The sequence below is a fragment of the Phocoena sinus genome, chromosome 4, assembly GCF_008692025.1.
Source record: "Phocoena sinus isolate mPhoSin1 chromosome 4, mPhoSin1.pri, whole genome shotgun sequence".
Taxonomy (NCBI): Eukaryota; Metazoa; Chordata; class Mammalia; order Artiodactyla; family Phocoenidae; genus Phocoena; species Phocoena sinus.
Genome location: NC_045766.1, coordinates 142138254 through 142153556, shown reverse-complemented (window position 1 = coordinate 142153556; position 15303 = coordinate 142138254). Strand labels below are relative to the sequence as shown.

The 15303-nt window shown below is 58.7% G+C and overlaps 1 protein-coding gene across 2 annotated transcripts in view; it reads left to right on the top strand.

The window, feature by feature from the left end:
* The window catches only part of PRDM15 (PR/SET domain 15), a 58872-nt gene that overhangs the window by 31026 nt on the left and 12543 nt on the right, over nt 1-15303 (top strand). For both annotated transcript variants that reach the window (XM_032630891.1, XM_032630892.1), the window contains exons 11-18: nt 100-187; nt 5113-5280; nt 7431-7528; nt 9838-9969; nt 10584-10718; nt 11459-11622; nt 12506-12585; nt 12840-12959. In XM_032630891.1, the coding sequence (XP_032486782.1) occupies nt 100-187; nt 5113-5280; nt 7431-7528; nt 9838-9969; nt 10584-10718; nt 11459-11622; nt 12506-12585; nt 12840-12959 (985 nt within the window). The remainder of the gene's footprint in view (nt 1-99; nt 188-5112; nt 5281-7430; nt 7529-9837; nt 9970-10583; nt 10719-11458; nt 11623-12505; nt 12586-12839; nt 12960-15303) is intronic.

Sequence of the window (15303 nt, the reverse complement as noted above, 5' to 3'; positions counted from 1 at the left end):
GCTGGGCAGGAGGGTAGCGGGGGGAAGGGCCCGTTGCTGGAGCAGCTCCCTGAGGGGGCGCGTCTCAGCTGCCCCCGCTTCCCGCCCCCCTCCCACCAGGTCGACAGCGAGTACAGGTACCGGTGCGGCACCTGCGAGAAGACCTTCCGCATCCAGAGCGCGCTGGAGTTTCACAACTGCCGGACAGGTGAGGGGCCCCGCCCGGCGCTGAGGCGCGGGTACCTGGCGGGGTGGGGACCAGGTGTCCCGGCAGCGGGTGAAGGTGGATATAACAGGTATCCTCACCTGTAACGTTCCCCTCCGTTCGGGGTGCTTCAAGCAGCTGTTACTTACTCTCAAGAGACCGAAACTTGCCCTTTAAAAGGGGATTTATTTCACATCCTATCATTCCTCCAAAGCAGCCACATATAGCCCACAGTTGAGCCCATGGTGAAGCAGGGGGGTTTCATCGTCGCTGAGGATGGTGAGTGGTAGGGTTGCTCTGGGACCCGGTGAGAAGTCCTTGAAGAGGTGGGGTCGCGGCTGGAGGGGTGGGCTTCCGCCTCGCTCTCGGCAGGAGCTTCTTCAGCCATCCGCCCCCCTCCCTCCGAGGACCCCGCCTGGGTCCAGGTGAGGGCCTTGCCGCTCCCTCGCACACTCCGGCCTCCGCTGAGCCTGCCGCTGTCCCCAGTCCCCACTCGTGACACGGACGGACCCTCGTCTGCTTGCGTGCAGCTGAAGCCGGCGTGCTTGGGCCCGCCGGTGGCCGGGACGGGTCTCTGGGCCTGGCCGAGGGTCTCAGGCCCCGTGTCTGGCCGAGCGTGCAGCTGGCTAGTGTACGCGATGTGTAAATCCCCGTGGACGGCCAGGGGACGGTTGTGCAGGAGCCCAGCCGGCAGGGGAGGCCTGTGTCCTGTCCCCGCGGCTCTTTGCCCTGTGCCCCGTGGGGGAAGGCGGGCGGCTGCGTTCCCACCCAGGGAGGATGGGGTTGGTGGAGGGTCGCTGTTGTCTTTTCGGCCCCCTCTTTTAGGCATCGTCGCACACCTGGGGGGTGGATACCGGTGGCAGTCGGCTTAGAGACCTGCCAGGTTAACCTTTGATTCCGAACCCCCTTCCTGTTGAGCCCTCTGTGTGTGTCACCGGTCACTCTGTATCTCTGTGCTGGTTCTCGTTAGGGTGCCGGGGGGCCGGCCCGCATCTCAGGGCACCCTTACCCCGTCACGTAAATCGCCACTGCCCCTCCCTGCCGGTGGCCAGCACCCGCTCCTGCAGCCTCTGCAGTGTCCCTTCACTTGGTTCATTTGCTTATTCCGCTTTGAGGGCTCCTGTTGGAAACTGCGGCCGGTTTCCTCCGTCCACAGTGCCTCGCTCCCAGGGCGGGGCTTTTCTGAGCGGCAGGTGAGTCTTGTCTCACCTGAGCTCCAGCTGCCCTGAGCGTCAGTCACGGCATGAAGTGGCCTTGGAAGCTTCCGGGTGCACTTCCAGGTGCTACACCACCTGCATTCCGCAGCCCAGGTGTTCCCAAAACCTGGGGGAAATCCACCAATCTTTTGATGCCGTATCAGTCAGAGGACCCTCGAGCTGTGCTTATCGCCGGGCAGGATGGCGCTCCATGAGGCCACGCTCGGTTCTGTACGAGCTCAGTGGGTGGGCATCAGAGCGGAGGGTGATGCCCCTGTCCCGGCCCGGGTGCTTGCTGAGGCCCGCTGGAGGCTGAGGCAGAGAAGTTCTCTTCTTTTTATCTTTATTTCTCTGGACACAAATGAAACAGAAGGTACTAAGTCAAAGCAGCAGTTGCTGCATGTCAGCAAAAAGTTCTGTTAAACCAGACGTTTGTCTGTCTTCTTTATATAGAAGTTAACAGAGCAGCAATGAATTGAAATGCAGTTTCTCCACAATTTCAAAGGTCAGAAGTTTTGGATGGAAGACAAAGGATAAACCTGGGAGCTGAGGTCATTTGTGTAATATATTATTTGCAGGCTGTTGTACTTTCTTATAATAGTGTTCACGTTAGGAGAATGTGTCTTCTGTAGACCATGAAGTCAGGGATTTGTGTGAGGTTTGAAATGATGGGCCTGCTGGGCTTTTTCTCAAGCTTTCACTCAGCAGGGCCTGTCCTGGGTGTGAGGTGGCCCTCGTCTGCCCTCGACCTTCCTGAGGGAGCTGGAGGAGAGCAGAGGCTCATGTCCACGCCCTCAGGCAAGACAGGGTCTCCCCGGAAATCCCCTGTCCCGCCTCCGGGTGACCCTGTGCCCCCTCCTTCACCGGGGCCCACGTGTTGGGCTGCACCCCCAGGCCTGCAAGCCTTGGAGCTGCCCAACCTCGAGACCAAAGAAAGAGCCCAGAGGCAGCGACAGAGACATCAGTGGTTTATTGGACGGGGGAACCTTACACGTCCGAAGCCGCACCCCGCGTGCAGAGGGCAGGCAGCACATGTCAGGCAGAGATCTTCCCCCCTCAGGGGAGAAGGAGGCTGCAGTTTATAGGGGCAACTGACAGCAGGTTGGCTCATCTGTTACCAGGGAAACCAGTGGCTGGGGCACACCCCTCCCATCCCCTCAGGTCAAGGACCACGAGCAGGGCAGGTGTCTCCCTTTAAAGAACTAGCAGAAAGGCAGAGCCTTCTGGCCTGAGGATTAGAACAGTCACCAGCTGGGGCAGGGGGCGAGCAGTACAGGGGAGCGTGTAGAGGTGAGGCGGGCACTGGCTGGGCAGGGGGCAGACAGAGAGCCGGGCACAGCCATGCTGAGAGGCCTGACCATTCACCACATAACAGGTGTTTGTTCTCAGTTGCTGCATTTTGTTAAAACATGAGTGTAGGCCTCGAGGGCAGCAGGGATTATTTGGGGGGAGGGGCGGGGGGGGCGGGGGAGGGGCAAGAAGGTTGTCGTCAAGCACCTGCCTGGATTCTTGAACTGGTGACATGTGGACGCCATGGCAAGAAAAGCCACCGTGGTGACAGCCAGGCCCGGACAGCTGCTCCAGCTCTGCCGTCACCCGGCGAAGGCCACACCGGAGCTGTTGGGGATGGTTAGAGGTGGGTCCTCTCCATACGCTGGGAGGGACTCGACCCGTTAGAGAGAAGAAGCGAAAGTCCAAGGGCCGCGCTGCACCTTCCACGGCTGTCGGGTTCCTGGGCTTGTGGGCCACCTGCCCAGGAGGGAGGCTTACCTGTGTGGTTTAGCAGGCCCAGAGTGGGCGGGGTCTCCAGTGATCCGATGGAACAGCCCTGTAAGGCTCGGCCCTTCCCAGAGCAGGATGGCAGACGCCCTCATCTCTGGTGGTCTCATTCCTAAGGATCCATGCCGAGGAAATCTAGTAGGAAAAGCATCATTACATTACCTACAATATCAAAAATGATGAAGCAGGGCTTCCCTGGTGGCGCAGTCTTTGAGAGTCTGCCTGCTGATGCAGGGGACACGGGTTCGTGCCCCGGTCCGGGAAGATCCCACATGCCGCGGAGCGGCTGGGCCCGTGAGCCACGGCCTCTGAGCCTGCGCGTCCGGAGCCTGTGCTCCGCAACGGGAGAGGCGGCAACAGTGAGAGGCCCGCGTACCGCAAAAAAAAAAAAGATGAAGTAAATTGCGATGTATGAACTGGGTGGAAAATTATGTAACCGCTAAAATCAGCATGGAAATGTCTGCATGATAAGCACAGGTACCGCACACACACAAACGCGTGTACAGGGGAGTGTGGATACCCCGGGGCCTCCACCTGGGGCTGCACATCGGGGTCCACCTGGCAGAAGTTAAACTGCGAGGTCTGAGTCCCCGGGGACGCTGGGCAGAGTCTGGAGCCGGTTTGGTTGGAACAGCTGCCTGGGGGATGCTGCCCAACGTACAGGGCACAGGACAGCCTCCCGCAGCCATCCGGCCAGAGTGTCAGCAGCGCCCAGGCTGCGATTCCCGGACATGGGAGTCCGCCGAGCAGCAGAGTGAGGACCGCAATCAGTCACTGTAGAAAACGAAACTTGGCCTCCGGCCTCCGGGATTTGCGCATTCAGCAAACATTTGCTGACTACGGGAAGTGGTCAGTGGGCTGTAGCCAAAGGCCCAGAAATGAGGGTGACACGGTGTGACCTCAGGCCCTCGCTCTGGAGGGGGACGCACACTGTCATGCCCACCCGCTCAGGTGACACGGGACGGTGTTCCCGGTGCTGCAGGACGGCCGTGGGCAGTGAGGGCTGACTTTCGGGGCTGGCGTAGGTGACGGACCCGTGGGCAGTTAACGTGTCCTGGCAGGAGCAGGGTGGGCGTGGCGGGGTTGAGGGCAGAGGACAAGTCTGAGTGGAGAGCGCTAACCAAGGCCCCGAGACCCCCTAAACCAGGGGCGGAGGCCGGGTAGCTGGGGCCAAGGCAGACAGCTGGAGAGGTGCCAGGGTGGGGCAGATGCCCTGATGGCCCCTGTGCTTGTGCTCATGGGGGGCAGACCTCCCGGGCCTGGGGGGAGGGGACAGGACACCCCAGGGTCTGCCTTGGGCACCTGGAGGGAGAGAGCAGGGTGGGGCCTGTCCGAGGCCCTGGTGGGGCAGTCTGGCCACCTTTGGGGAGGGACTGGGGAGGGACACCGGGCTGTGGGTATCTCTGAAGGCTTCAATGTGGGGAGGGGGTGTTTGCTGGGGGGTGGGTGCATGTCTCCCAAAGGGGACCTAGGGACCAGACGGTTTTGTTTACAGGTGGGAGACATTGGGGATGTCTTTGTGCAATGGGGGAGGAGCCTGTGGAGGGCACGTGGGAGGGGAGGGGCAGGTGATGGGTGGACTTCGGAGGAGCGGTGAGGCGGGGCAGGAGGCCGCCCATCTGACGCCGCGGGAAGCAGGGGCCGGCGCCGCGGTCAGGTTGGCTGAGGGCGTGAGGGCCAAGGACAGCTGTGGTCCAGCCGCTTTCCTTGCCACGAATCCCCCGATGCTGTGGGAGACTTGTGGCGCCAGGGAGGAAGGAGGTGAGCTACCTGTTTGCTCTGCACGCTGCTCCGGCCTGGCATGGCAGGGGGGCTTCGTCGGCGCAGGTGGTGCTGTTTCCCGGCCCCGCCCTCCTCCTGTGCCTCGTTGCCGGTCCCACGGCCATGATGTTGAACCTGTAGTCGGTGTCACGTACCTGAAAGTTGCTGTGTGTTTCCCCGCTTCCTCGACAGATGATAAGACGTTCCAATGTGAGATGTGTTTCAGATTCTTCTCCACCAACAGCAACCTTTCCAAGCACAAGAAGAAGCACGGGGACAAGAAGTTTGCCTGTGAAGTCTGCAACAAAATGTTCTACCGCAAGGACGTCATGCTGGACCACCAGAGGAGGCACCTGGAAGGTGAATGCGCCTGCCGGGGAGGGGGCGGGGCTCACGCTGGCCCCGTCTCTGTGGGTGCCTGTTGGCGAGGCACCACCTGATGGGAATCGGCTCAGGCATCCAGAGGTCCTGATGGGGGATTAGAGCATCACGTGCGAGTGGGAACGCTTGGAAATGCCCCAAACGCTCCACAGCGGGGAAAGTTAGGAAAACCAGACTCTGTAGGACTGAATTTTATCAGTCACCAAAAACTTTTTGTTTTCAGAGAGCTTAATATTGTGAGAAAATGCTTTCCGTACGAAAGTAGGAGGAAAGCAGTGTATGAAATGTCACATGGGGTGTGGTGCGCTCTCAGCCGTGTGCGTGGGACGGAACGTTTCGGGCGGAGGCTCTTTGGGGCCGTGAGTGATTCTGCCCTTGTTCCTCTGTTTCCCCAGGGACCCCCGATGACCCTCGCCATTTGCGGTGGGCTCGGGGTGCCTGGGGGCTGCCTGTCGTGTGGTGGGTTTACGAGAGGCCAGCGCAGGAGAAAGATGGACTTCGGCGGGGTCGCTAATGGGGGGGAAGGTGGGAGGCAGCACAGTGAGGGATGAGCTGGGGTTGCGGGCGACCCCACAGGGCAGACCCTGAGCTGTGCAGGGGAAGGCAGGGGCCCCGAGAGAAGAGAGAGACCGGGACCTTGGGCCACAGGTGTGTCCTGAGCACCTACCCTACCTGGGAGGCTTTCTCAAAGACCCTCTGCTCAGACAGACCCTCTTTCAAAATAGCATTTTAGTTTTAGTGATCTTGGACATTTTAGTTTTTTACCCTAAAACCCACTGCCCTCTTGCTGACCAGCCTCTGTAAGAAGCACTCACTGACCAGAGCACCTTGTTACAAAAGTTGGGAAAAAAATCACTTTACAAAGAATTGTAAATGAAGTCCATGCTTGTCGGGGGAAAAAGGTCAGAAAACGAAGTTGTACGCGAAGTCTGACCACTGCACGCAGCTGTGCATGTACACGTGTCTTCATGGCTTTTAAAACAAGCCTGGAGTCAGGTCACGTCCTGCATCACCTTTGCACTCTGCCTTTTTACCTGGCCCTTCTGCACGTGGGTTCATAAGCTCCACCCCCTTCCATCTGTGATCCAGTGCTGCACTTAGCGCCTGGTGTCCACTTAGTGACCGGGTGGCCTTGGTCATGCTGCTGGGCCTCAGTGTCCTCACCTGTGTTGTGGGGATGGCCATTGTGCCGACCTGCTGGGCTGGTTGAACCGGACCCTGATGATAAAGCCCCAGGCGGGCCCATGAGTGCCGCCATTACTGCTGGAAGTCAGGTGTTTCCCGATCGACAGATACGTGGGTTGCATTTTACAACTTTATCTTACGACATTGTACAGCTGACGCACTCAGGTCGCTTTCCTCGGGAACGAGCGAATGCTGTGTGGCCGTCCCACGGCTTTTCCCTCCATACTGAAGCGTAATCCACGCCCAGTACAGACCTGTGTGCTTTACGCCGCTGGGAGCGTTTCGGGGAGTTACGTACTTGTCTCCAGGCCAGCGTGCTGGCCGTTCTTGAGCCCAGCTGTGCAGGAATGTCCCAGAAGGACGGGTCAGTGGTGTAGAGAGAGACCGTGAGAAGGAACTTCTCTCTTTTTTTAATTCAGAGATTCCCTGTTTCCTGAGAACTTCTAAGTCTGTTTCGATCCCAATTATGATCACTTTTGCCTTAAAACCATAGAAATTTATTATTTTCTGACTTTTTACCTTGATCCTTATTGGGCTGATTTAATTTGAAGGATGAATATTAGTATCTTTTTAATAAAAATGCCCTCCTACTTACAGACGCCTCTGAGAACCCCACCTTTCCCTTGAGCTTTCGATTGAGCACAGGTACCTCCCTTACCAGTAGCTCATTCTGACTCCTCTGCGTGGAAAGCTCAAGACACTTGCTGCCCTTGGATTTCCAAGTTTCAGGTGCAGCCCGGGTTCCGGAGTCGGTGGTGCGGGCCGCCTGCCCTCCCTCCCGGGTCGCGTGTCGGAGCGCCGGTGCGTCACGGACGAGTGACCCCGCTCTCTCCTTTGTCCCACCCGTGGGCAGCCCTGTCCTCCATCAGCTGGAGGTGACCCTGGCTGATGCGGGAAGGTCTCGTGTGTACTGACTCTCTCGGCCGGGGGGCGGGGCGTTTCAGGAGTGCGGCGGGTGAAGAGGGAAGACGCGGAGGCCGGCGGTGCCGAAAACCTGGTGCGCTACAGGAAGGAGCCTTCGGGGTGCCCGGTGTGCGGCAAGGTAACGCAGGCTGGGGCCGGGGCCCGGACACAGCTCACCTTTTCTAATGGGAAGGCTCAGAGCTCTATGCACTGCGTGTGGCGGGGGTGGGGGAATGTTAAGATCGAGTGGGTACTTGGTGTCCCGAGCCGCGGCGTCCCCTCACTTGGTGCTCTGGTCATCTCTCTTGCTGTGGAGGAAGGAGCTCAGCCTTGTCTCCCTTCGGCCACGATTTTCCACTAGTGCCACCCCGGCACGAACACTCCACCTCCAGCACCCCGAGCCACGTGCCTCTGGCGGAGACGGGATGTCCGGGTTTATTTTCCCGGTCAGCACTGGTCCCCCTGCGGCATTTCCCGGTGAGAGACTGACGGAGCCGCAGCCGTGTGCTCTGTGCCCAGTCCACGGATGCCGGTGCCCTGAGCGAGCAGATCTGTCCGGGGCGTCGGGCTGGCCGTCAGAGGGCGTTGACCCCTCAGCAGGCCCTAAACGTCCGGAGGACACTCCCCATCCGAGCAGCCCCGGGCCACATCAGCCCTGCACAGGGAACCCTGTCCGGGCGCTGCCATCCAGGCCACGTCAGCTAACCACGTGAGATGGCGGCGGTCTTTGCGCACAAACGCCTGGTCTCGGCTGGGGTGCAGTTGCTCATTCCCTTAGGCTCACCTCCCGTGACTCGGCTCTCCCAGGTTCTCAGCCACGCGCAGCCCACGTGAGCCACGTGGTCCTGGAGTGATGGCAGCCGCCAGAAGTGAAGGCCCGGTGGACGGCCAGCTGCGGCTCGGCCCAGCCAGCTGGCCCGTGGCAGCATTGCCAGATCTTTTGACCTTTTCGAGAGAACACGGAAACCCGTGTTTTTATGGGAAATTTCCTGATTTTTTTCAAACCACAAAGCAACAGGTCCGCAGGGTAGCGTGGCCTGTGGGCTGCACGCTGGGGCTCTGACTTAGTGTGGGTTTGGGGGCTGGAGGGGGGAGTGGAGCTGGGGTAATGGAACACACGCCTGAGCCCGGGTGGCCAGGCCGGGCCGCTCACGGGCAGGGGTGGGTGGAGGCTGCCCCATGTTCACGTGTCCTACTCATTCTGCCCGCTGACCACCGGCTCTGAGGAGTGGTGGCACCGTGTCCCTTCCATGTCCTTGGGAGATGGTGTACATGAAACCAGCCAGTCATGTGACTGACATTCAGACACCTTTTATTCTGTGAAATGTTCACTGAACACTCACGGAGGGGCCAGGCAGGAGGCGAAAGGTCTCTCAGTGGCACATGGCTCGGGGTGCTGGAGATGGAGTGTTCGTGCCGGGGTGGCACTAGTGGAAAATCGTGGCCGATGGGAGACAAGGCTGAGCTCCTTCCTCCACAGCAAGAGAGCAGATGACCAGAGCCTGAATGTCTCTAGAACTGAATTCTTCATTGCTTCCAAGTATCCTCTGTCTCCAGCCCCGTCTGCCTGGAGAACACAGGTGCTGGGGGACACCTGCGACCTCCGTCCCTCCCTGGAGGCCCATCTTCCTGCCCTGCTGACTCCTTTTCCCGCCCAGCCTCCCTGGGCTGTGGTCTCAGGGCTGTTGGCCGCAAGTCACCTGCAGATCTTGAAAAGCAGTGTCCGTGAAGGCATTAGCCTCTGTTCCCCGTGAACCGTGTCCCTCTCGTTCATGGCGTGTTCTCTTCCTGAGACCGTGCGTGGTCGGGGTGAGCTCTAAGGAGGCCTGCTCTCCAGGTCACTCGGCCACTGGGGCGAAGGCTGTTCTCTCAGATCAGTGCGGGCCCTGGGGGTCATCTCTGCTGCTGGTTTTGTCCACTGAGCTCTGCTGGCGGACGCACAGCTGCACCTGGCCTGTGGGCGGCAGAGGAGACACCCAGTGGACGAGTACTAGGTCAATGACCAGGTCTCCACACTCATCACTTTAGACAGGAAGCGCTGAGAAACTGGGGGAGGCGGTGTGAATTGTGCATGAAATACGGAACACCCACTGAGGACGTACCTCCTTTTTGACATCCTCTTTCGGAAAACTGCAGCTGTTTCTGTGACAGTCTTCTTGGTAGGCCCACCCTAGTGAAATATTTAAGTGAGCTGAATAAAATTGGGCAGGATACTGTTGATGGTGAAGACTAGACAACGGTTCATTCTGTATTATAATGTGAGCACCAATTCAAACAGTCACACGGTCCTGATTCTAACACCACGTGATTGTTTGTGTCTCCAACACTGAGGAGGTGCTGCAACTCAAACCCTGGGGAGAAGCTGCGTTTTTGTGCCCGGTCACGGTCTCCCCGCGGGCCGGGCGCGCGCAGTCCCAGGCATCTCCGAGCCGGCTCCTCCCCCCACAGGTGTTCTCCTGCAGGAGCAACATGAACAAACACCTGCTGACGCACGGCGACAAGAAGTACACCTGTGAGATCTGCGGGCGCAGGTTCTTCCGCGTGGACGTGCTCCGGGATCACATCCACGTCCACTTCAAGGTGGGCTAGTGTCCCCCTTCCCGGGCTGCACGGGGGGGCGGGGCCGGCCCTCGTGGTCGGCGTGGCCGCCTTGCCGCTCTTCCGGTGAGCTCTCTGGAGTCTTCTTGCCGTGTCTCCTGAAGCCCACCTGCAGGGCTCGCGTTAAAACCCCTCCATGCTAGGCACCTCCCGGGAGAAGAATGAGGGTCGAGGGTCGGGGCGGGGGGCGGGGGGGGGGGGGGGCATTTGCTTCCCTCCCTGCCCTTGAGGAACATGAGACGGGAGCTTGTGGGTGTGGTGAGGAGAGGAGTGAGGATTCAGGGTCATGGCTCCGGGGTTGGGCGGGGGAAGAAGTGCCGATCCAGGGAAAAGGAGGGAGGGGTCGGTGGTGACGAGGCCCACGTGAGGACGCAGAGCATGCCCTCCAGACGCGTCCCAGCTCGGTGACTGTTCCCAGCAGCTCCAGCCCTGGCGTTCACAGTCACCTGGACGTGAGCAAAGCCTGATGGCACCACCGTCAGTGGGTGGGGTGTCCCAGGTGACCCGAGGGCACGGTTTCTGCATCCGGCCTACAAAGCCCCGGTTAAAGCTCGCGCCAAGCGTGTCAGAAATTGGACGTGGTGACTGTTTGCCAGGACATCGCACTGATGGACGACCAGCAGAGGGAGGAGTTTATCGGCAAGATCGGGATCTCCTCGGAAGAAAACGATGGCACTTCCGACGAGAGCGCAGACTCGGAGCCTCACAAGTACAGCTGCAAAAGGTGTCAGGTAACTGGACCTGCAGCCTTCCGGCCCTGGGGCTGCAGAGCTGCCGGCCCGCAGGGGCTCTGGCGTGGGGGGGCGCCTCACAGATGTCCCGGAAGGCGCCCCAGGTCTCGTCGCATCTCAGGGATGTTGGATACGGGTCTCACCGCCATCAGGGGACCACTGTCTCAGAATCAGTGTGGTCCACACGTGCCTGTGTGGCTGACCGGTGGGGATCCGTGTCCGCGAAGGTGGGCGCAGGCCAGGGCTCCTCTCTCCTCCGCCTGCCCCCCACACGGCAGGGACCCTTGCTTAGAGGCTGGGGGCGCGGTGAGTTTTCAGCAGTTTTGCTGTACGGCTTCACTGCTCAGGGAGCTGTGGTTCACCACTGCCGAGCAGGTCCCTGCGTTCTCCCTGGGCGTTCGCACCCATGGGCTCAGCACAGCACCTGACCGTGCACCTGTCAGGGCCTTCAGGCTTGGGGGAGAGATGGGGTCAGGTGGGCGGAGAGGAGGGGCGTTCTGGAAGCTGGCTGGGGTGGGGGGGGCGGGACCTGCCGGCAGGTCCAGGAGGACTGGAGTCTCCTTCCTGTGCTCCCCCCCGCTTCGTGATTTTGCCCACCGCTGGCCCTGCTCTCGGGAGTCCCCGTCTCCTGCTGGGAAGCGGGCTCCCTCCGGCGTCCGGGGCGCCTGGGTGGCAGCGGCGCAGCGTCGGCCGCGGGGATCCGGGCTGCGTGCGCACGAGAGCAGTGTGCGTGTCCGCAGCTCACCTTCGGCCGCGGGAAGGAGTACCTGAAGCACATCATGGAGGTGCACAAGGAGAAGGGCTATGGCTGCAGCACCTGCCATCGGCGCTTCGCCCTGAAGGCCACCTACCACGCCCACATGGTCATCCACCGCGAGAACCTGCCTGACCCCAACGTGCAGAAGTGAGGCCCGCCCGGGCAGGGGCTCCCTGGTCTAGGGTGGTGCAGAGGGAGGGCTGGCTTCCTTACAGAGAGGCAGGTGCCCAAATCGGCCGTCTGGAGCGTAGAGCAAATTCTCCCTCCTTCGGGGGCCCTGGGCGGGTCTGGGGGAGGCACTGGCCTCGCTCCTTCGTGGGTCATCAGGCCTCTCCCAGGTTGCACGCCTTCCCAGACCCCCGGCACACTGGGCCACGTTGCAGGCCCTGCCTCCATACGACCAGAGCCCCTTTGCCCCGCAGTAATTAGGTTTCGTGAATGTCAGTCCCACTTCTGCCTACAGCCCGTAATCAGCGCTGTGTGTCCAAGCAAGTCAGGCAACAGCCCTGCTTAGAGCCGGGTAGTCTGCTCGGGCTGCCGACTGGGCAGCTTGAACAGCAGAAATGTATTATCTCAGTGCTGAAGGCCGGACGTTCTAGATGCAGCAGATCTGCTTCCTTCTGTGACCGTGAGGGAGCATCTGTCCCAGGCTCTCTCCTTGGCGTGTGGATGCCATCTTCTCCCTGTGTCCTCGTGGCCTTCCCTCAGTGCGTGTCTCTGTGTATAAGGGCACCAGTCATACTGGATTCGGGCCTGTCGTGAGGACCTCAATTTTAACTTAGCCACCTCTGTGAAGACCCCCATCTCCAAGCACCGTCGCATTCTGCAGTGCTGGGAATCAGGACACCAACGTGTGAATTTTGAGGGGGACGATTCAGCCCAGATGGAGGCTGAAGTCTCTGGGTCCCTTGTCCCCCGCCCGGCACCTCTTATGCCCCACCTGCCGATAGAGGCGCTCAGGCAGGTGCACTCGGCCGCTGACGGCCCCGGGAGGCTGTGCGGGGCGTCCTGAGCCTGTGCCTGGTTTCAGGTACATCCACCCATGTGAGATCTGCGGGCGTATCTTCAACAGCATCGGAAACTTGGAGCGGCACAAACTTATCCACACAGGTAGCCGTGCCTGGGAGGACGCAGGGGCCCGGGCTGCTTCCTGCCCTATGGTCATCTTGCCTCCCTGCCGGCGCTTCTCTGTCCGTCTTTGCCACCGCTCCCCCCTCTGGGTCCCCGCGGAGACCGGGGAAGGAGGGCTCAGCGGGCACTGCTCCAGCTGCAGGCGGGGGGCAGCACTCCTCCCGTCACTGCCGTCACGCGGTGACCGTGGGTGCGGATCTCCTGCTGTGAAAGTCTGACCTGTTTGTCTGTAGGTGTGAAAAGCCACGCCTGCGAGCAGTGTGGGAAGTCCTTTGCCAGGAAGGACATGCTGAAGGAGCACATGCGCGTGCACGACAACATCCGAGAGTACCTGTGTGCAGAGTGTGGGAAAGGTGAGGGCAGGTGGGGGGGAGCCGGGCTGTGTGCTCAGTGTGGGGGGGGAGGGGGAGGGAGGGGCGAAGGCGAGAGCGGGCGCACGGAGGTGGGGGGGGGACCTGGCCGTCAGGCAGGAGGAGCGGCCAGGCCACACGGGGGGGTCGCCCAGACCCGAGTCATTTACTCAAGAAAGGTAAGACCCGAAGAGGATCAGCGAGAAAAATAAAGCCGTCCAAAGGCAGGGAGATGGGGTGAAATCAGAGCACAAGCACATCGTTTTAAAAGTAGGGAAACGGTGTAACACAGAATTCTGTGAAGTACAGAATAACCTGAGGGTCCTCATACGGCCTGAGTATAGGTGCAAAATCCTCGACTGCCGACTGGAACTACTGACTAGGACCAGCTGTGCAGTAACGCAGTGATGTACTGTTACCAGTGATGACTGTGACCTTTATTTGCGTCGGGTGAAATGAGTTAAATGCTAGTAAGTCCATTAATAAAATCTCTTACATCAGTAAGTAGAATGAGGAAAAGAAAAGGTAATCGCAGTCCGTGGTACAATTTTAACTCATTTCTGTTTGAACACAAACCAGAACTGTCAGGAAGGCTTGGGGCAGCGGGTCTTTGGTGCTTTCAAGTGGCCGCCAGTGGTCTGTGTGGTGGAGAGCGGCAGTGCCACCCTCCTTCAGATATGGGACTGATCAAGTTCATCTGCCTTGCCGTGAGGGTCTTTTAAAACTCTAATATTCCATCAAGTTTTTACTGTCTTCCTTTATGTGATTTTTAGGAAAGTACGAAGAAAACACAAATGCCCCGTAATTCCACTCACTGGATAAACCCCCGTTAGACTCGTAAAATAAGATTACACGCAGAAGGCTAAAAGAACTGCAGAGAAAAGCAGAAAGTGCACAGTCCCCCACCCCGGCCCCCAGTCCCTCTCTGCACAGGTGACAGTGTCTTGTCTGTTCTCCAGAGTAACTGTGTGCAGCGTGTAGATTGTTTTATTGAAAAAGTAACCCAGGCACCTAACCAGAAAACAATTTTTTTACACAAATGGATATGCAAAGTAAAGTTATTCCCACCTCAGACCTCAGTCACACTCTTCAAAAGCAGCATTTGATCGTTGTGCACTGACATTTCTAGAAGTTTCCACGCATGTCAGCACTGGCCCTGCTGGCTGGAGCTCCAGCTGCAGCCCCCGTCTTTGCTGCAGCAAGTCCAGCCCCTTTCCCACAGAGCTAGAGCCAGTTAGAGGTGGGAAGGGTTGTAGGTAGACAGGTGTGGTGGGCCGTCCCCCCAGCTGGGCAGGGGGCAACCACACCTGAGACCTGAGTGCTGTTCAGTGAGCCCTGGCAGGTCAGGGAGGGGTGCCCAGGGTGGGCGCTGAGGTCAGTGGCACATCTTGTGTTATACACATTTTTATATCTGAAGTGTATTTAATGTTCAGTTTCATGATTTCTTTCATGACTTCTGAATACTTTAAATACAATGCAGGTGTTAACACTTGGGTTACCATATTTATCTTCCATAATCCTAAACTATCGGTGGTCATTTTACTTTCATATTATGATCACTGGCACATACAAGCGGATCCTTGTGTTTACCTGTTCTTTCCATACCTTACTTTTTATTTACTTCCATATCCCTCGTGGTGACCTTTTCATATCAGGCAAATATTGCCCTAATTTTCCTCGCAGAACCTTGATAGGATTCCATCCTGTGGATTCCTACAACCAGACCCTTTAATTTACATCTTCAGGGGTTTTTGGCGTGCAGTCTTTTATCATTCCAGGTGATGTTGCAGGAAATGCCCTTGCTTATTATTATCAATACTTTACATTTTCCCCCCAAATTCTGGACCTGACCGGGTCCTATTCAAATGGGAGGCTGTAGAAGTAATGAGAGCCCCGTCACCGGGCAGCAGAGACCCGTGTGCCATGCCTGGTGGGTTTCCACGTATAGCATTAGTAGCCGAGGATACACAGGAAGATTTGTTCAAAACACTTCACGCACCATGAGATGCTAAGGCCGCCCCCCAGGCGCCCTTTGCCCACAGACCCTGCATCCCCCTTCCTGTCCAGCGCTGCTCACCTGGTGGGTCTCCTGGCCTAAGACCCTCCACCGCTGATCCAAGCCCTAAACCAGGGTCTTTCCTTCTTCAGCGCCTGAGTTAGGGAGGTTTTAGCATATTTCGCTCCTTTCCGCAAGTGTTGACTTGGTTACGTTAACCTGAAGGTAGATGGAAAGTCTGTGTTTGGACCTTTAAGTATCTAACCTTAATTAACACATCACCAAGATCAACAGCGGACTTCAGGAGACTTGGAGCCGCCTACCAGATGAGTCGGTTGGGTCACAGTGGTT